We start from the raw sequence: 21,689 nt of genomic DNA on the forward strand, positions 1-21,689 counted from the left end.
AGGGGCAGCTGCACGTCACTGAAAGACGATTCTGTTTACTCGGCATCTGGGCTGGAGAACATGAACCCTTGTTTACAGATGCAGATGTAAATGGAGTTATAACTGGACAAATTTTACATGAAATGTTTAACAGAAATCAGTTAAAAGACACATACATGGAATACCAATAAGGTTGCGGAGGGAAAGCTACCTATTATAAACTAGCGGGCGCCCGCGACTTCGTTCGCGTGGACCTCGTTTTACCCCCGTTAGATATCATGTTGATAGATGGCGTTTCACGGCTTTCCCCGAATGAATATTTACGAACGTCATACAGTAGTTTGTCCAGCGCTGTAGATTTTAACCAATGACGATAGGTAGAGTTCGCTTTTTAGACACGTCTTATTTATTTATTGAAATTTATTTGTCACATATCGTCATAAGTTAGCCTATATGTTAATCTGGGTTATAAACAATAATACTATAAAGTTTCAACAAAATCCGTACAGTAATTTTTGCGTGAAAGAGTAACAAACATCCAGACATCATGACATCCAGACATCCGAACTTTCGCCTTTATAATATTATAGTAGGATAGGATATTCACAATCCAAACTAATATTTACTATTTAGCATTTACTTACAGTAAATATATTAGTTTGGTTTTCACAATCGAACGGGTGCGAATCGACCCCTTTGAGAACTAGTAATCGCATACTACTAGTTCAAAAAAGAGTCGATTCGCACGCGATTTTAATACTTCTAATACATGCGGGCGAAACGCCTACTAAAAAAAAATATTATTGAAAGGGGACGTTTCGCATATTCGTGCGAAGGAAAATCGTGCGAAACTACTACTAACCCAATAGGGGGTAATAGGATGTGTTGGTAAAATATGATCAGTTAAAAAAATAACACCTTGTATAAAAACCGAAAAATTCTTATTCTTATATTATTCTAATTATGTAAGAGCATAATTATTAAAGTCGAAGTCAAACATTCTTTATTTGTGTGGACCTATATTAACGAGAGATTACAAGGCGTCAAATATTTCAAGAAAAAAATTAAAAACTATTATAAAGCTAAATTTTGCTCTCATGGAGCCTTTACCTACTCTGACAAATCAAGACTTAAAGAAGAAACTAATAATAAAACTATTTAACTGTCCTGCAATGAAAAGCTTGATCGGGTACAACACCTCAAGTTATTTTAGAACTTGATTTCATTAAGGGACTCTGAATATCAAATCGCTTAGGTATCTAAAGTCAAACGATTCTGAAATGTCAAGTGGTATAAAGTTGGGACTAATAAATAACCCATTAAGATAGTAGCGCCCTCCTGTCAATGACATACCTGGAACGATAGAGTATTGGACAACTAATAAAAATGCTTAGTCCTAAATGACTGACGGATATCGTAGAGACCTGAAAGTTGGAAGGTGTGTTCTTTGTATGACGTAGGCATCCGATTTTCCGAAATGGGGTCAAGAAATGAAGGGGGTGAAATAAGGGGGCAAAGTTTGTATGGGACAGTGATTATTTGGTTCAATCTACTTGAAATTTTGCTTAACAATTCCTTAATATTATAATTTATGACAAACGTGTAAAAGGGGTAGAAAGTTATTTTGGGAGTCTTACTGCTTTTGATTTAATTACTTTTTATTTTTACAAGTGTTTGAAAACTCCATGTCAGATTGCAATCAATGTCAAGTGAAATCTCAAATTGAAATGTCTCAATTTCAATGAGGAGGCTCTGCATTTATTCCTAGAATTCCCCTAACACCGTCAAATTACCCTTTCGAATTCAAGACAGTGCAGTTTCCCATCAAAATCTGCTTCGTAATGACTATAAACAAAGCTCAAAGTCAAACTCTAGCGACCTCTGCATAAACTCCCATGAGTGCTCAGAGCGGGTGCCTGCGGCAGGTAACCGCGTGTGATGCTCATAGTGATTTTCAATACACCAAATACAAGAAAACACCCAGACCAATACAAAAAAATATGTATGCAATTTTAGTATGATATTTTTATTTATTAATAAACAAAAAGACTGAACAAAATTGATGCGTGTACTGATTAATGTAATTAACCACATGCAAAGTTTCGTGAATTGCAACAACTATTATTTATTATCCAAGCTCTAAATAATCGCTACTAAGAGTAACTGATCATAAAATGTTTTTCCAATCGCTCAAGCTCCCGAGGACCTAACGATAGGTCGGGTGACGTAATCTTGAAAATTCCGGAAGGTCGGGTGACGCCACGCCTCTTTGAACCGTGTTTACTTTGGCAGTTATATTTTATATTTATTCGATTCTAAAATATATTCCCAAAAATTCTGAAAGTTGTTTTAATTTGTATCACTTGGATATGATTTGTATTAGAAAGTGCTGTGAGTGTGACGCTTGAACGGAAGGAAGTCAACCTAACCTAACCAACTGGTATTTCTATACTGTGTAGCCGCGAGAGCTCTTTGGCGCGCTGTCTTCGGCGAAGTATTGCGCGCGCAGATTTTGACAGCGCGAAATACCTACTTTAGCAGAAATACCAAGCCTTAAGACTCTGTCAAACCAATACGATATTAATTCATATGATAGATAGGGTAATCAAAATTCTTTTTTAAACATATAGCAACAGGTCGTTAATTACATTTAAGTTTTAAAGTTCTACTGGTTCTTATCCCAACTAATTAAACTCAAAGGGCCTTATTACAAAAAAGTTACTAAACCCGGGACGAACTCTGGTTTAAAATGACATTTCCATACTAAATGTCAATTTAAACCAGGGTTCAAACTGAGTCTAACTTTTTGTAATAAGTGGGGAAATAGATTGATAAAATATAGCTCAATTCAAATATTATTTATCTCACGATATTCGATCCCTCAATCAAAGGGTGCGTTTACAAATAAGAAGCCATCAAAACTGCGTAGTAAAAGAAAACATAATTTTGAAAATTTATTTTATATTTCAGTATCTACAGGAGGCACATGGGGTCTTTTCTTGGGCGCAAGTATTCTGAGCTTTGTAGAGTTATTCTACATTTTGCTGTTTAGACCGTTTTGCGACGTGTATAGCCAACGCAACGACGACCCCTGGTACAGAAAGTTTGGCACAAGGAAGCTTGAGGACAACAAATTCATTCCGAATCTCGACTGGAGTTACAAGACCAAGACACAACAGGAGAAAATAGAGCAAATCAACACATAAAAACAATCGTTTGGGAATGATAATTACCAAAAGTTTTTTAGATTTTAGGTTCGTGCACTATTCGTAAAACGAATAATAAATGTTTGATTCTTATCGCACGCCATGTCCTGTCATGGTTTTTCTGATTGTAGTTCTTTGTTGTGATATGAAATATTAATAAAAACATAATTTTACTTTAATCACAGTCTTTCAAACAGTATCTTTCAACTATCTCATCTACCATCTCCGTGACCTTTTCCTTATAGTCCTGATTCGTCTCCATCATTTTCTTAATGAACGTACCTTTATCATTTGTGAGGATATCATTAAACTGAGCTGCATCAGTGAAAATTTCGGTCGTCAAATCGTCATTAATCCAAAACAGCGGCAGTAAGCAAGCATTTACGATGTTCGCCCATAGTCTTTGCTCTTCAGCTGACTCCAAAAACTGAGCTTTGGGTATAATTTCTTCAATGTCCAAGTCCGAACTTACGAGGCATAATTTAAGTTCAATATAGTAATGATTCAGAAACAATTGCATGTTCTCTTCGCGGAGTTTTGAGTCCAAATTGCTGTATAGAAGAAGCATGACGTCACCCGCTGGGGGCTGGCATCGGACAGCTTGGAAGTCGACCAAAACGCAATCGTCGGGTATAAGACCATCTCCATCTTTCTTATATCTGAACAAAATATTATTGTTCCATAAATCACGATGGCAAATGACATTTCGATGTTTAGGAGAGAAATCGCTGAGAGATAACGCTGAGCACCATACTTTGTTCCAACGGCTTTCAATAAGTTTTATACTGTCTTCGTTCGCACTGTGTTTGGAGAAAGTTTTGAGGGCTTCTAACGCTCCAACTCGGCACTGTTGAAACCAAGTGTCATCCTCCTTATAACCACCTCTATCCAAGAACTGCTCGTACTCTTCGTGGATAACGTAAGGTCGGCCGAGTATTTTAGTTTTTTTCTCCTCCAATATTATTGAAGAAGCATGAAATCGTGCTAACGTTTCCAACGCTTGTAATGTGTGATGAATGTCGAATCTTAGAAATTTGTCTCGTGATCGATATTGTAATGCACTTAAATCTTCAAGCACAATAGCTTCGTCCAAGGAAGTTATAAATCTAGCACACCACGGCTTCAAACCTGCAATAGTAATTTTATTGCACTTCTAAGATCTTATCTTATGTACAACGGTATTAAACGATTCGCATGAAACATAAAATTATGAATTTGCTTACCCGAGACTTCCATCCTGTCTTTAAGAACGTTATAGAAAAAGGTTTCCTTCTGAAATAACTTCAACTCTCTGACCATAACGGCTTTAGCAGCATTTGTTCTCGACACAGCTTTGATAAAGAAAGACAGAGTTTCCTTGTGGCCATTTTTGAGGATTACGTTCACTTTCAGTCTCCAATAGTCGGCCAAGAAGCCCAACATGTTGTTACAAGCATTATGTGTAACGAAGTTGTCTATACAAACTTCATCAGAACTATATCCATATTTTGCAATAATCAACTTAACGTCTTCGTCCTTTATGTAATGTAGACTACCGTTTGTAACTGTTTCCATTTTAATAAAACAAAGTACACCTTCCTCTTGCACTGCTAAGAGAACAATGAACTAATGTAATTTTTATTCTCACTACTTTATCTATAATTATAATCATAAATAAATATCAGTAATGTTAAGCACATACATCTCCCGTTATAAAAAGAGTAAATAGACATTACCTTATCATAACTTCACTGCACTGCCGACTGCAAATATAAGTAATAATTTTATCAAACGATACTAAACAATGCTCCCTATGTGGTAAGTGCAAATTACAATGATATAAATAAGAACAAAAGAGTTTTTAGTCAATGTATTTAAGTAAACTTGTTACGGTGCAGTCCTGTTGTCCCCCCTGGTTGGCCCCCCTGGGGGAGCCAACAGGATTTCGAAATCCTGTTGTCCCCCCTGGCTAGGGGAGACAACAGGACTAGATTTTTATTCAATTATTTGAGGACTGTTGTCCCCCCTGGTAAACATTATTTAAAAGCCATATATTTTTATAGCTTAATTCATGAAAAACTGAAGTACCTACTTGACTAAATGCCAAATTGCCAATAAACGTTTGTCAAATAATAATTACCATTTTGATAGGTGTTGGTGTCGGTATTATCATCTACAGACATGAGTCAGGTAGGTTCCTTATAGGGTGTAGACATACGCTAAAGAACGGAATTTATTCATTTAAGGATAGGAAATAATAGGAAGGATAGGTACATAAGGGGGTAAAACAGACTCCATGCGTACGAAGTCGTGGGCGGACGCTAGTTGAATCACTGAGCAAGTAGTTTGTGGCATATTATGATTTAAAATTAGTATATTATGATTAATTTAAAATTATGGAGGTTTAGGATCCTACCTACTAATGTTACAAATGCGGAAGTTTGTGAGTATGGATGTTTGATACTATTTCATGTAAAAACTTTTTTTGCCCACGGCTTTGTCCGCGTATTTTGTCTGTCACAGAAAAAATATAGAGCACATCCCTGTTTCAAAAACCGGGGTAAAAACTGTCCAATGTCCTTTCCCAGGACTCAAAACTATTTCTTAAACAAATATCAAAATCGGTTCAATGGTTTAGGCGTGAATTCGTAACAAACAGATAAAGTTACTTTCGCATTTATAATATTATTTAGTAGGCAATTAGGCATAATTCATTACGATCTGTTAAAAGCTAAATTTAAATATTCAGAAATAGTACCGATACCAAGAACTTATATTTTTTTCGTTATCAAAATGTTAATTATTTTTTGACATACGTTTAGGTATTCAGTTTGGCAATTTGGCATTCATTCAGGTACTCTAGTCCTTCTTAAAAGTTATAAAAATATATGGCTTTTAAATAATATTTACCAGGGGGGACAACAGTCCTCAAATAATTGAATAAAAATCTAGTCCTGTTGTCTCCCCTAGCCAGGGGGGACAACAGGATTTCGAAATCCTGTTGGCTCCCCCAGGGGGGCCAACCAGGGGGGACAACAGGACTGCACCGATTCTAAGGGTACGCCAAGGAACATAATTTGAACCATGGAATTAGAATAATGGCTAATTGGCTATAATGACAGTTTATCTGTGGTGTGGACTGTGGAGTTATAAGAAACGGGAATGAATGAGTTATTTTTAAGTTACCTGAGAAGTATTGTGCTATCTCATAAGCTAGTAACTATTTACTTTATTTACACGTGTTATCAGGCATTATTCACACTAGAAATATAATTACAGTTTGTTTTAGTATCAAACATGTATCGTTCAACTATCTCATCTAATAATTCAGACACGCGTGTGAGGTAAACTTCATCAGTTTTCGCCATTTCAAGAATCTCGGAACTTCGCGACACCTCGTTGACGCGGTACGCCGTTTCAGGATCACTGAAGATTTTCTCTCTCATTCTTGAGTCCATGACTGTTATAGGTACGATTATTGCAGCTTGTGTTATTCCAAAAGCAACATTTTCCTCATAACACTTCTCTAATGAGTCGCGATCCACTATTTTATCAACATCTATGGAAAATTCGTTCAATTCTTTAGACAAAGTACTGTAATACAGGTCTATGATGTCCGTCAGGTATTTTTCCCGAAAATTCCTCGTAGTAGTAAAGTATATGAATGAAGACAGGTCGATCATTGGTGGGGCATACAACACCGTTTGGAAGTCTACAATTAGCGCGTGACATTTGCCATGATCTGTGTTTTTGAAGAGAATGTTGTTAGTCCACAAGTCTCGGTGGACAACGACATTCCTGTAGACAGGATGAGGGCGCATAAGAGAGGATGCCTTTTCAAACACTTTTGTTATTGCCTCTTCAATGTTTTGGAGAAAGTTTGGATATTCTTTATACTTAGAATATACCTTCAAAAATTCGATCACAGCGTCTCTACCAGCGTTTCGCCAACACTTCCCTTTGGCTGGTTCTTGAAGATAATCACAATAGTCTTCCCAAATTCTATAGGGTCTTCTCAGTTCCTTACTTTTCTTCTCTTCGTATACATAGCACTGTGCGTGAAATATAGCAATAGTTTCAACACAGGCTATGACTTGTTCTAACGTAAATGTATCGCGATTGTGAGGCATTTTGTAACCAAGCTGAGTGACGTCTTCAAATACGAAGAGATTTTCTTTGACGAGAAAAAGAGATGGCCGCCATTTTTGTGAACCTTGGGATTAAATAAATCAAATAGTTTAGTATGTAAGTACCTAGTAGGTACGAGTATATTATTTAAGAAAAATATTTATGAATGTTAACTTACCTTTAATAAAATGCTTAAATAATGAGCTCAACATAACATATTCTTTGTTGAAAAATGAGGTTTCCTTCAAATATTCAGCTAGATAAACATCAAATCTCGGGATACATTTAATGAAGAACTTAAGCTCTATTTTCGATGCTCTTGATTCAACCTCTACAGTCAATGTAAGGTGTTCACCCAAGTAGCCTATTAAATGATCCGTGAAGTTATTTACAGACCATTGTAAAGCTTTTGTATAGCCAAGTTGTTGTATTATATGATTAATTTCTTTCTCACTCAGTAACTCCATCGTGTACAACGTAATACTAGTGTAAAAACACAGTCTTGAAGAAGTATTTACGAAGATATGTTTGTATAGTCAGCAACATAAATATTACAGTGTGAGCAAATAATAGTAGATAGGTACTTAGCAAATAAAAACTTTAAAATCATCTCTAACAACTAAGTCACCCTTTATGAAAACCTTAATCTTGTAATCTACTTATAACTATTCACTTTGAATTCGCATAACAGGCTCATGTGATATTTAAATGAAAATTGAAACAATTAAAATATTAACATATTTATTAAAATAAAGTCACTTACATTAAACGCCGAACATGGCTTCTGTCGTGTGTAAATCTAAAAATGGTTCTTTCACGATTTTTTTTAGTCTCTTCTCTTTCACACCCTCATAATTTGGTGTCCACAATTGCGTGACTTTAGGGGCGTATGGTCCGTTAAGTTTGGGCGCGTCTTCGTCGTCACTTGAGTTTGACTCCACGTCCATTTTCTCGTCTTGATCCTCCGTAGATTCCTCTGGTTGTTCTTGGCCGGACAGGCTTTGTAAGAACGAAGTGCACAGCAAGCTTACTGGTGGGCACATGTGCGGTGATGCTATCAGAAGCTGCAACAAACAATACTTATGTTAATTTGTTGTCCACATCCGTAGATGTAAACACGGCTTAATTTCATACTGAATGTGTCTAATGTGTCTATGCCTTATTTTTATGGTTAATGTTGGCAACACTAAATTTTATATCTCTCTTCCTCATCACACTCTCACCAACTCGTACTGGTTTTTGTAAATATTGTGTTTTTATAAATAAAAGTCAAGATTAAAGTACAAAATCTTGTTATTTGTATGTTCCACGAACATAAATGGTGCCGAAACTCTATAAACAAGCTTCGACAATAAACTTCGAGCAACGAAACCACACCTTCGCCGGCCGGCAAGAAAAGTAAGCTGATTTCACTACATATTGCTGAACATACACTTGCACAAGAATAAATAAATCGAAGGCCAATCAATACACTATTGTGCCATATTGATTTGCAAGTCGCAGTAGCCAAAAGTGAACAATTTTATTCAACTTTGCAAGAAAATAACCGGCCGCCATTTTGGTTCCCTTTACTTTGCATCGAGAAAAAATATCACCACGCCCTGCCATTTTTCGCCATGACCATGGATAGCGATTCGGCTGAAAAGGAAGTGGACAAGAACGCAAGGAAAGGTATCATAAGAAAAATCGCACAGTGTAAAGCGTCGTTGACAAAGGCAGAAAATTTTATCCGCACATTGGAATCGCCAATCAACAAGGACGTGGTATCTGCGCGGCTACAACAACTGCAGGAGGTGCTGCCAAGGCATGAGCAGCTACTGATCGAATTAAGTACTTTGGACGACACCCTTGATGAAGACTATTTCGGAAACGACGCGTTCGAGGACCGGTATTTGGCGATCGTGGCGAGCCTTCGAGGCCTACTGGCGCCGCAGCCGCCGTCGCCGGCTCCAGCATCGGGCGCGCAGCAGTCTACAGACGCGTGCGCTACCAGTGTGAGGCTGCCAGAAATAGACATTCCTGCGTTTGACGGCAAGGACTACACAAAATACCACTCGTTCATCGAACTCTTTAGTGCAGTGATAGATAATAATTCTAAATTAGCCGCAATTCAAAAGCTTTTCTATCTTAGAAAATACTTAAAAGGTGAGCCATTGTCATTAATCGAAGGATTACCCGTCACCGGGGACTCGTATGGAAAAGCTCTTGAATTGTTGAGAAATAGATATGACAATAAGTTTCTTATTATCACTAACCATGTACAAGAGCTGCTAGACTTCAATCCACTAGTAAAGGGAGCGGCTACCAACTTAAGAGAGTTAGTGTCACATGCTCGCCAGCACTTAGGTGCACTGAAAACATTAGGACAACCGACCGACAGCTGGGACATGATAGTTTTACCCATTTTGTTGCGAAAGGTCGACCAGTTTACTTGCAGAGCCTATCATTCGGAGCGTGACACCACAAAGCTGCCCCTACTGGATGACTTCTTCGCTTTTGTGGAGCGGAGAGCTAGCAGCTTCGAGGAGAGCCAAAGAAGTGAAGGTAAGAGCAACAATAATAATAACACTTACAAAACTAAAGTGTCAAACTATGCAAGCAAAACTGCCACACAGTCGTGGTCTTGCAAATATTGTAGTGAGCAAACACATAGATTATTCAAATGTGACAAATTTCTAGCCATCTCACCAGAGGAAAGGCTCAATTTCATTTCACAAAATAATTTATGCAAAATATGTTTCAATTCTCACACAAATAAATGTAAATTTCACTTCAAATGTGAACAGTGCAAGGACAAATCGCATAATACTCTCTTGCACTGCAATGAAAAAGTATCAATGCACAGTAATTCTAATGTTAGCACAATATTGCTGCCCACCATCAAGGCCAAAGTGCTCTGCCGGGATGGCAAATCACACAAAGTAGTCCGGGGACTAGTTGACAGTGGCAGCCAAGTGTCATTTATGACAGCTGACTTAGCAAAAGCATTGCAATTACCGCTAATTGATAGCAATTTAAATATCACAGCCTTGGGGAAACAAAACAAAACAACCTCAAAAGCTGTCAATGCTGAATTTGTGTCACTTCAAAATAATTATAAGTGCCAAGTTAATTGTTCCATAGTGGACCAAATTACAACCAAGCTGCCACAGCAACAAGTAAGCTGGCAAAATATACAGCTGCCAGACTCTGTGGTGCTTGCAGATAGTGACTTTGACACTCCGGGAGACATTTCATTTCTGCTGTCAGCGGACATATTCTTCCAAATATTGCTGCCTCGCAAAATCAAGCTGCAAAATAGTAATTTGTATCTTATTGATACCCAGTTTGGTTCAATATTGTCAGGTGAAGTAAACAATAGTGAGTTTTGTGCATCCAGTCACCATGTCACCTTGCATGCTATATGTGACAACAATGTGGATCACCTCCTACAAAAGTTTTGGGAGACTGAAATGGTCCCTGAAACGAAAATGGAGGTTACAGCAAAGCAGGATGCCTGCGAAGCCGAGTTTAAAAGCTCGGTACAGCTCACCAGCGAGTTTCAGGTGTCCCTCCCGCTCAAAGTCCCCGTAGATCAGCTAGACCTAGGAAATACATTTCCTATAGCATCAAAAACATTAAATGCCATCGAAAAAAGGTTAGCCAAAGATGATCAATTAAATAGAAATTATAATGACTTCATGAATCAATACATAGAAATGGGTCATGCAAAGGTCATCCCACTGTGCCAGTCAAATTTAAAAAATGCATATTTCATGCAACACTTGCCAGTCATAAGGAACGATAAAAAGACCAATAAAGTAAGAGTTGTTTTTAATGGTAACACAAAAGCTAGTTCGCAGCATCAAAGTTTAAATGATGTTCTGCTAAATGGCCCTAAGGTTCAAAAAGATCTCTTTGACATTCTGATTTTATTCAGGTCATTCAAGTATGTAATGTTAACGGACATCAGGCATATGTACAGAGCTATAAAAATTGATCCATCATTTAGGCATCTACAAAATATATTATGGAAAGATGAAAATAATCAAAGAATTATTCTGCAATTACAGACAGTCACCTATGGACTCAAGAGCTCAAGCTACCTGGCCACCAGATGTCTCCAGGAGTTAGCAGACCGGTTTGGGAGCAATATGCCGCTTGCTGCTGAGGTCATCCGGACAGCCATGTACGTTGACGATGCTCTTTTTGGAGCACAGACCATCGATGAAGCTCTTGAGGTAAGAGATCAATTTATAGACCTGCTAGGACGTGCCAATCTGCAGCTGCATAAATGGGCTGCAAATGATGACCAATTACTGGCTGGCATACCAGCTGACAAGCAGCATTTCGAAGAGCATGAGCTCGGTAATGAGGACCTCTCAATGAAAGCTTTAGGGGTCTCATTCAATGTTAGAGATGATGTTTTTAAAGTGTCATGTCCTATAAAGCGGGTGCAGTCCTGGAATAAAAGGTCCATTTTGAGTGTCATAGGCTCTTTCTTTGACCCCTTAGGGCTCGCTGGGCCAATAATAGTTCGAGCAAAGGAATTTCTACAAAAAGTGTGGAAGGAGAATCTCGAGTGGGACTCGCCCATACCAATGTCTTTGCCTAAGGCCTGGTTAACATTCTATGAACAGCTAGAACAAGTGCCTACAATTTCTGTACAAAGAAACATAAATATAAATAATGCGCAGGTAATACAATTGCTAGGATATTGTGACGCTTCTAGCGTCGCCTACGGCTGCTGCATATATATAAGGGTTATTCAAGGCAGCAAAGTAACCACAACACTTTTGTGTTCAAAGTCTAGAATTGCTCCAGTAAAAAACGCCTTGACTATACCTAAGCTAGAGTTAAATGGTGCAGTGTTGCTAGCCAAACTGTATTGCAAAGTCAAAGCAATCTATGCTAAAATTAACTTCAATGCTGTACATTTATTTTCTGACTCCCAAGTTGTTCTGTGTTGGTTGAAGTCTAGCAGAAATAATATACCGGCTTATGTCAAAAACAGAATAAATTTAATAAATTCAAGTACTACAGAATGTAAATGGTTTCACATAGATGGAGCTTCCAATCCAGCTGATTGCTTGTCTCGAGGCTGCAATCCCCAAGACCTGCCATCGAACACCTTATGGTGGCATGGGCCTCCTCAACTTGACTCACTGGAGTATGAGCCTTCACCATCATTGGCTTCATGCAACCACTTACTTTGCGAGAGGGGACCTGCCGAGAGCGAGCAAGCAGCTTGTTTGGTTGTGACACAAGAACCACAATTGTTTGAAAAATATTCTTCATGGTTCACTATGCAAAGAATTGTAGCTTGGATATTAAGGTTTAAATTCAATTGTTTAAATAAACATAATAAAATTAAAGGAAATTTGACTGTAAAAGAATTGTTAAATGCTCAATACAGGATAATTTCTATAACGCAAGGCTTGTATTTTCCTTCGGAAATATCAAAAATAAAAAATAATTTGCCAATAAAATCTAATTTAAAAGCCTTGGCTCCATTCATAGATGGAAATGGCATAATGAGGGTTGGTGGCCGGTTGCAAAACGCCCCAGTGCCATACACGCAAAAGCATCCGATTATTTTGCCCAATAAGTGTCATGTCACGAATTCAATTATTCAAAATGAACACTGTGTATTAATGCATGCTGGTATCACCCTCGTATTAAGTAGTCTGAAACTTAAGTATTGGATCATTAGCGCCGGTCGCGAAGTAAAGAAAATTATTAACAAGTGCTTAAAATGTTACAGGTTTAAGGCTCAAGCAGCCAGCCAGTTTATGGGATCCCTGCCCTCCGATCGCGTCACCGAGAGCCACCCGTTCGACAAAGTTGGAATCGACTTCTGTGGTCCGTTTCAAGTAAAACAATCGGGCATGCGGAGGGCCGTTGTCACCAAAGGCTACACACTGGTAATTGTTTGCTTCGCCACTAAGGCTGTCCACCTTGAGCTAGTTTCAGACATGACAACTCAAACATTCTTAGCAGCCTTAAAAAGATTCATTGGCAGACGCGGTATTCCCGCCATTATTAATTGCGATAATGCACAAACGTTTAAAGGAGCCGACAACGTGCTCCACGACTTGTATAAATTAGTCAATTCCAAAAAGCATCAATCTCAAGTGAGTGTGGCTGCTGTAGAGAAAGGAATAACCTTTCGCTACATCCCCTCCTACTCCCCCAACCACGGAGGCCTCTGGGAGGCCGCCGTTAAGAGTTTTAAGTTCCATTTCAAAAGAGTGGTGGGGGAGAATAAATTCACGTACGAAGAATTGACCACTATTTTATCCGAAATAGAGGGTATCCTGAATTCCAGGCCCCTCACGCCGCTTTCAAGCGACCCTGCAGACCTAACAGCCCTAACCCCAGGACACTTCCTGACTGGTCGTCCACTCATATGTATCCCTGAGCCGGATCTAACCGATATCCCTCTAAATAGACTAAGATTCTGGAGGCGCTGTACTCAGGTCAAGCAACATTTTTGGAAAGCCTGGTACAGCCAATATTTATCGCAGCTAAATGTTAGAAACAAGTGGAGCAAACAGTTACCAGATGTGGAAGAAGGCAGTTTAGTTTTACTAAAAGGAGACAACGTTCCCCCGCTGCAGTGGCCCATGGCGCGAGTGACGCGGGTGTTTCGGGGAAGCGATGGGAGGGTAAGGGTCGCGGAGCTCAAAACCGCTACTGGTCTAACCCGTAGGTCTATTAATAAAATGTGTATCCTTCCCATAGATTATTAAGTAACAAGCCATTTTAAAACTGTTAAATAATTTTTAACCATAGGTTTTTAAGCAAATGTTAACTTGTAGTTATGACATGCGAATTTTATTAAATATTTATGGCAATTTTGAGTCTGTAAACTGTGATAACTAAGTAGTAATATGTATAGGGTGTTACTTAAACTTAAGAATAAAGATTTAATTAAGATATAACTTCAATTGTATCATGCAAGTCATTACTAATGTAACTTCATGACTATTACTGTAACTGCATAACTATTAACGTAACTGCATAACTATTAATGTAACTGCATAGCTATTTTTGTAACCTTTTGCCCGGGAGAATGTCCACATCCGTAGATGTAAACACGGCTTAATTTCATACTGAATGTGTCTAATGTGTCTATGCCTTATTTTTATGGTTAATGTTGGCAACACTAAATTTTATATCTCTCTTCCTCATCACACTCTCACCAACTCGTACTGGTTTTTGTAAATATTGTGTTTTTATAAATAAAAGTCAAGATTAAAGTACAAAATCTTGTTATTTGTATGTTCCACGAACACTTATGTTAATTTGTAATTAGACACAATTTGATTTATACTGCTGTGATTTGGTGGCCAATGAGCCGCGTCTTAGAGCTGTTACCATAAGAATGACAAACGTCAATAATTCTGGATATGAAGTCAAATCTCCTTACTCTGAGAGTCAAACGGAACCGCACAACGCTTTTTTTATTCGATAAGGAAATACAAATCGCATATACAATTATTAAAATAGAATGTGTTTTATTTATGGAATTACGTTAATCTTTTTATCAGTTCACCACTGGAATATTGGATAGATAAAATAGATACTCTTTATTGGACATTCCCAAAAAACGGAGTACTTATAACAAGAAATGCAATATTTTTATCTCCCTCATGTAATTTTTCTGACTGTATCTGCTAAGTAAATGTAATTAATGATAAGTTCAACGACACAGTTTCTTATCACGTCTCGTCTCATAAGAAATCGTATAGAGTAGCACACAATCATCTGTACTCATATTACATGACAAAGTACTTATGTGCTTATTTATTTGTAGCTTTTTACTGCGTAAGGGCCTCCGCTAAAACTCGCGTTGCGCTGCTCATACTAATTTTTGTTACAGGACCACCCGCGCCCGTTTAAGGGTTAAGAGCACACCGTTGATTTTTCGTCGGCCGATAGTTTAGTCGGGCAGTTGATCAGTATGGGCATGTATGGGAGTGCGCACACTACGCTGATTCGATTTGGCCGATTCTTCATACAATTTAAAATAGGGCACAACTATCGGCCAACTAAAAATCAACGGTGTGCGCCTACTCTTAACCACTAAACTATTGCCATTTCTTTTATTCTCCTATGGATCTCCTCATCTGATCCGGTCACGTAGAGAAATCCCAGAGCATGCTTTACCGTGGTTTTATACGTGGGCTTGCCTTTTTATGAGGACTATCGTAAAGGATCATGTCTCAGTTCCTTGCACTGGCAGGACACAATCTTTGAGCTGATGATTAAATAAAATTATATACCTGGGACAGGGCCTCGTGTCCTGTGTTAAGGTCCAAGGGTTGCGAGTTGACGGGCGCGGCCGCTCGCACGTCGGACAGCTGTTGTTCGGCCAGCAGCGTGCTAAAGGTAGATGCGGGTAGGCTGCGGCGCGTCATCACTTCGAGACGGTTTTCTTCTTTGTCCTCAGACTTTAGACAGCATCCAGAAGGCGCCAAGACATAGCAGCATATATGTTTAGCTAGTAATCTAATACGTAGTGTACCTGGGACAGAGCCTCGTGTCCTGTGTTAAGGTCCAAGGGCTGCGAGTCGACGGGCGCGGCCGCTCGCACGTCGGACAGCTGTTGTTCGGCCAGCAGCGTGCTGAAGGTAGATGCGGGTAGGCTGCGGCGCGTCATCACTTCGAGACGGCTCTCTTCCTTGTCCTCAGACTTTAGACAGCATACAAAAGGCGCCAGGATATAGTACCATATATTTAAAGCTAGTAATCTAATACATAGAATACCTGGGACAGAGCCTCGTGTCCTGTGTTAAGACCAAAGGGCTGCGAGTCGACGGGCGCGGCCGCTCGCACGTCGGACAGCTGTTGTTCGGCCAGCAGCGTGCTGAAGGTAGATGCGGGTAGGCTGCGGCGCGTCATCACTTCGAGACGGCTCTCTTCCTTGTCCTCAGACTTTAGACAGCATACAAAAGGCGCCAGGATATAGTACCATATATTTAAAGCTAGTAATCTAATACGTAGTGTACCTGGGACAGAGCCTCGTGTCCTGTATTAAGATCCAAGGGTTGCGAGTCGACGGGCGCGGCCGCTCGCACGTCGGACAGCTGTTGTTCGGCCAGCAGCGTGCTGAAGGTAGATGCGGGTAGGCTGCGGCGCGTCATCACTTCGAGACTGCTTGTCCTTGTCCTCAGGCTTTAGACAGCATCCAGAAGGCGCCAGGACATAGTAGCATATACTTATAGCTAGTAATCTAATAGGTAGTGTACCTGGGACAGAGCCTCGTGTCCTGTGTTAAGATCCAAGGGTTGCGAGTCGACGGGCGCGGCCGCTCGCACGTCGGACAGCTGTTGTTCGGCCAGCAGCGTGCTGAAGGTCGATGCGGGTAGGCTGCGACGCGTCATCACTTCGAGACGGCTCTCTTCCTTGTCCTCAGGCTCGAGGCAGTACACTTCCTGTAGAAATTAAAGATAGGATTAAAAACAAGAAGGAAAGGAAAGTGCAGGGAATGGCCTATAACAATTTAGAAGGCGGCAGTTTGCGCGGCTACAGAGATTTTAGGCAATGTATAAGTATCAGTCGCCAGCGAGACAGAGATAGGAGACAAAAACCTAAAGATTTCGCGTCGCGACAGAGACAAGATTTCTGTCTTCTGTCTCTGTCTTGCTCGCGAAATGATGCTTTAAATAACGAGGCAGTCGCGGTCTCCCGTCTCAGTCGTTAGTCTCGCTCGTGGTGCGAACCAATTTTAGCAGAACACTTATGACGGCTATAGTCATAAGTGTTGTGCTAAAATCTTCAAAAATGTTCTAGTTAAATTATGAGAAATAGAGAGAATCTAGATAATATTGATATACTTACAGAGTCATTTCTCATAACATAAAGTGTAATGTTATGAATTGATGTGGCTCCGAATGTACACAACTTGAACACACCAGTTTTTGGATTTAACAAGCTTTTTCTTGATAGAATCGGCTTAGAATTGTGTGGTGTGAATACGTAAACTGAAAAGAGAAAATACTTCAGTTTGATACAAGCGTCAGTTAGCAATTATAAACGATTTATCCAGCAAATATTTCCTTACTGTCGTTACTGGACGTTGTTATTGCCATTTTGTTGGAGAATGGATCTGCAGCAAGATATGTAGGGTTCAGTTGAACCAACCATTTCACAGTTAATGAAAGTAAACTCCATACGGCTAGGCACTTTTCAGTTGTGCACACCAACTGTAAAAAGAGAAGAAATGATATTTTTTGTTTTCAAAAGACATTGGAAAGTGTTGGAAAATGATTCATTTTTACATACATAATGGGCAGCGTCTTGGTTTCCAAATAGCACGTGAACGCCTTTCGGCCGAAGCGCAGGATGAGACAAAGTAGTTCGCAAACTACAAAGGTGTGTGTCCCACAGAGTCAACTTGCACCCAAACCACGCCGCAATTAACGAACCATCTTGAGAAATCGCTACGCCTCCCATATCGAAATCTCCATTCTTCTTCACGTTGGAATCGAACAGTTCCGCGTCAAACAAAGACTGCTCTTTGTGCATATTGTAAAGTTTCTTTATTACATCGTTTTTAGAATTTTCCGTTAGATAAGGGAACTGTACAATTTCCCCTGGGGTGTATTCTTCTCCATTTTTGAAACTGTTGAGAACATTACTCGCGAGGAACTGAGCGATACCGGACGAATAGTAACAAGCGGTTTGGCAGCTCCACGAAGCCTTCCCTTGAGTTTCTTTTTTCCATATGCGGAATTTCTGATCAGTGCCAGCTGATATACAAAAATCCCCACTTTTGTTAAGAGCTAACGAAACCACATTGCAGCCGCCATGGGATAGATTGACGCATGTATTCAGTTTGAATGGTGAAGTAGGATTGTTTTTTTGGATGTGCCAGAATTTCAACATCTCTTCTGGGTACATGAGGCCGTCGTTCCTATATTCGGAGGTGACCAGCCACTTTCCGTCACCGCTTATGGCTGCGCAAGTCACTTCTGTCTCAAGAGGCAGTAGGTTTCGCCTTGCTGGTGGTATGCTATTCATCATTGTTATGTCTACCTGTGAAGAAATTTATTTTTAATAAGTTTCTACTACTTTCATAATATTTAGATGCACATAAGAGTTAAAATAACTTACATTATACAGGACTTTGTCAGTAGTCGTGGACAAAAGTTGCAAGTGGCCAGTGCGACCTCCCATCAGTAGGGCGCCTAGAGATCTGTGGTACAATAGGGATGTGCCTATGGCTCGTGCAAATGGTGACAGCCCGCCGCATTCTAAGATTGTCGACACTACGCGCATTTGTACGCTTGCTATTACCACAGCTGGAAATTAAGTTTTATTAAGGTATTACAAACATGCTTATTGCAAAAAAAAACCCCTATTACAGCGACATAACTTGCTACAGAGCTTAACTTGAGGTGTCATCTGTATAGTCAGCGTCAAATAGTTCGTGGCAAGTTTACAAGACATCCTTATTCCAATTGTGACAACGACGTGTTGCGAACATTTGGCTATTTTGGATGTCACGAACTATTTGACGCCGACTCGTACACTTTTCGTGACTTACATTATTGGTCACAACACAGAGGTCAATTGTCTCGTTAAAAGTGAACAGCTGATTCAAAACTTCAGCATGTTGTAGGTAATAGAAAGAAAAGTATGTTACTACTTACAATTATTTGTGAGAGTAATGGCTGCATGAGTGTCGTTTACAGCTATGTATCTCACCATCCCTGGCAATCGAGGAATGAACATTTTCTCATTGGCTTTATTTATCAAATTTCCAATTGTCCATTTAACAAGTACTTTTTCCATTCCACCCGTATAGAGATAAGATCCTAAAACAGAAAAGGTTTTTTTTAATGCCTTCATCCATTTAAAAATAAAAAACTATTCAAATTGAGTGACTATGTAGAATTAATAGGAAAGTTCTAGGATAATTAATACCAACATCATGCACATACAAATTCTTACTATGAATTTCAGCTACAAGAACACAATAACAACTATAAATACCTTGTTTGGAGAAACACACTGCCAGTGGAGGCAAGAAGTGCCAGTGCATTACTTCTCTTGCAATTTTCGTGTGATCATATAAATTGCCTCTAATGACTGTGACTCTACCAATTGTGTCCACTATGGCAACTGCATTCTCTGTACTATGAGCTGCCACTGCTAATATTCTGAATTTGTTGTGATTCAATATTCTATAACAAAGATTAACTTCATTATTAGATATAAAACTATAAATTTAGAAATTCTCTCTCTAGCACCAGTCTCTTGATGTTTCAAAAATAAGTAGGTAATTAGTTTTACATCAAAAATATAGCTTTAAAGGTAAAAAACATTAGAAAATGCAGCATAAATCAAATAAGGTTAGCTACAGTGCTCAAATGTAATGTTATTCATATCATTTTATGTCAATTCAATCAGTACAGTAAAAATTTATGTTTCATAAATGTAAGTTAAACAGTAGCTGGTAGTAAACTTGAAGTTTGCAGAATTAGCACTTACTCTGAATGAATGTGAGGCTGACTGAGATTTTGTATGAACAGACATTTAGTCCCATTAGCAATCGCTGCAAACCGGTCTCCTTGGCACCAGCCCAGAGAAACCCTGAGTATGTCATTGTAATTAGCTTTTGTCTCTTTATATTCATAAATAAGTTCACCAGTCTTCACGGAGTATGTTCCAAGGTAAAGAAGTTTTCTATATGAACCACCAATAGCAGTGATGAAGCATTCTTTGCTATCTAACAAGTCAAATGTAAGTACTTTAGTTCCACTAGGAAGCTCTAGTTTCTGAAATAAATAAAGAAATATTTCATCATTAGTGGCAATATGTAAACAAGTTGTAGGTTTTATTTCAATAACTTTTCAGCCCAATTTTTTTAATAGGGATGTTTCCTGGGTCAAAAAGCAAGAGTTTTAATTAGTCCGTCAGTTAACTTATCAAAAAATACTCTACACGTATTTTTCACTTTTTCAAACTAATGAAAATTTAAAGAGATAAAGCACGCCAAAGTTCATAAGAAGAGGCCCGTGACGTCAATGCTTGCATAAAAGTGCCGCACGTTGTGACGTCGTGCGGAACTTCAACGCACCATAACTATGTAATTATTTGTTAGATTGACAAATAAAAATATATGTGTCCAATATTTTTTGATATTAAACATGACGGACTAAAAAAATTTTTTTAGGAAACTAGCCTAATAAACAAGTCCCATACGCTACAGCATTTTGTCTAATCTTCCTTCTTTACTACTAATTAAGTAAGCAATAATTACAGTTTCCCTGAGCACTGCTCCATTCTCCCACGTCCAGGTGGTGACACAGCCGCAATCCGAGCACGAGTATAAATTATAGTCTTCATCTGCTGGGAATTGAATGCCTACTAATTCATTTACAGAAGTTTCTGTTTCAAGTGTTCGCACAATGTCTCCGGTTTGGATGTTGTACACCCGTACTATATTTTCTACTATGATTGCTAAAGACCTGCAATATTAATGTGGGTTTTAATACATTTTACTATCGGGGAACCTCAGGAACGAATAATTAACACGTTTTTATTGATATAGGTTACATACTCTCCATCCGGTGAGAAAAGAGGACGGCGTTCAATTATACTTCTGCCAGCCTTTCTATGAAAGTTATATTTGGGTTCGGCATTATGGTCACTGAACGTTTTAACACCCATTTTGCCGATATTAAATTAACATTTCATAAAACTCAGTAAAACACTCCGGGACAACAGCAACAACACATGACATAACCTCAAAATTTAAACGTCAATGTCAGTTGTCACAGATAAATAGTTCCGAAACAAACTGAGAATGACATTACGTCAACAACACTAAACTCTGATTTTTAATTCGACGGAATTTTGACATTTCAGAAGTGTTGTCAACATTGAAACATTCCCACTAAGAGCATTTTCACAAATTAAAAAATAATCCTTTCTTGAATTTAAGGTTTCACTTGAAAAACTAAGGCTTAAAATTGTACTGATCATTTCAAAATGGTTATTTGAATTTTTATTATCATATTATGGAAGTTACAAAAAAAAATGGGAAATTATTTTTCTATTACTGGAATCCCTGCCCAATAATCCATGGGTTACAAACCTTTTTTATGAAAATCCTTTTGTTAATAAAATCTTAGCTTCATAAAATAATCAATTTAACAAGATGCCAATTTTATAATCCAAGTTGATTATAATGACGACAATGATGATTGATGATCAATACATATTTTCGTTTATGTTAATATGTTGTTTTACTGTGTTTAAAAACACGTTTTTTTCTATTTAATCTCTAAAATGTACATAATAATTAGTGTACATTGAATTCACAATACAAACAATAGTTCATTCTTGTAAGTTGTACTTGATGAAATTTAATTTATAGCCTGACCAGGAACATAAAAACCCTCG

At 38.6% G+C, this 21,689-nt stretch overlaps 3 protein-coding genes across 6 annotated transcripts; 1 reads left to right on the top strand and 2 right to left on the bottom strand.

The window, feature by feature from the left end:
- Positions 1 to 2,920: 2,920 nt before the first annotated feature.
- Positions 2,921 to 5,024, bottom strand: LOC135075121 (uncharacterized). Its single transcript, XM_063969464.1, has 2 exons — positions 4,409 to 5,024; positions 2,921 to 4,313 (listed from the first exon to the last, which is right to left on the bottom strand). Exons 1-2 carry the CDS (start codon positions 4,737 to 4,739, stop codon positions 3,361 to 3,363), a joined length of 1,284 nt encoding a protein of 427 aa, XP_063825534.1. The 5' UTR covers positions 4,740 to 5,024; the 3' UTR covers positions 2,921 to 3,360.
- Positions 5,025 to 6,373: 1,349 nt separating this feature from the next.
- On the bottom strand, positions 6,374 to 21,048 carry LOC135075126 (WD repeat-containing protein 75-like). Its single transcript, XM_063969472.1, is given in 13 exon segments — positions 6,374 to 7,377; positions 7,471 to 7,698; positions 8,056 to 8,356; positions 16,526 to 16,711; positions 17,118 to 17,260; positions 17,341 to 17,482; positions 17,562 to 18,314; positions 18,393 to 18,580; positions 18,932 to 19,096; positions 19,275 to 19,465; positions 19,773 to 20,059; positions 20,545 to 20,752; positions 20,845 to 21,048. Coding segments are annotated over 13 exon segments (3,870 nt in total). The 5' UTR covers positions 20,955 to 21,048; the 3' UTR covers positions 6,374 to 6,409.
- Positions 8,393 to 14,557, top strand: LOC135075125 (uncharacterized). Of its 4 annotated transcripts, XM_063969470.1 has the most exons (3): positions 8,393 to 10,450; positions 11,345 to 11,512; positions 13,036 to 14,557. In XM_063969470.1, exons 1-3 carry the CDS (start codon positions 8,909 to 8,911, stop codon positions 13,039 to 13,041), a joined length of 1,716 nt encoding a protein of 571 aa, XP_063825540.1. In that variant the 5' UTR covers positions 8,393 to 8,908; the 3' UTR covers positions 13,042 to 14,557. The 4 variants fall into 4 exon arrangements, with proteins under 4 accessions (XP_063825540.1, XP_063825537.1, XP_063825539.1 ...); XM_063969467.1 differs by lacking the exon at positions 13,036 to 14,557 and having other exon boundaries at positions 8,393 to 10,652; positions 11,345 to 11,523; XM_063969469.1 differs by lacking the exon at positions 13,036 to 14,557 and having other exon boundaries at positions 8,393 to 10,637; positions 11,345 to 11,523.
- Positions 21,049 to 21,689: the final 641 nt, after the last annotated feature.

Source organism: Ostrinia nubilalis, chromosome 10 (genome assembly GCF_963855985.1).
Source record: "Ostrinia nubilalis chromosome 10, ilOstNubi1.1, whole genome shotgun sequence".
Classification (NCBI taxonomy): domain Eukaryota; kingdom Metazoa; phylum Arthropoda; class Insecta; order Lepidoptera; family Crambidae; genus Ostrinia; species Ostrinia nubilalis.

Excerpts from the sequence above, each read along its gene's own strand:
- LOC135075125 (XM_063969467.1), top strand. The coding sequence starts at position 8,909 with ATGACCATGGATAGCGATTCGGCTGAAAAGGAAGTGGACAAGAACGCA. Across the intron at positions 10,653-11,344 it reads GTCAGGTGAAGTAAACAATA|ACAGTCACCTATGGACTCAA; the intron begins GTGAGTTTTGTG and ends CTGCAATTACAG.
- LOC135075121 (XM_063969464.1), bottom strand. The coding sequence starts at position 4,739 with ATGGAAACAGTTACAAACGGTAGTCTACATTACATAAAGGACGAAGAC. Across the intron at positions 4,314-4,408 it reads AGACAGGATGGAAGTCTCGG|GTTTGAAGCCGTGGTGTGCT; the intron begins GTAAGCAAATTC and ends TTACTATTGCAG.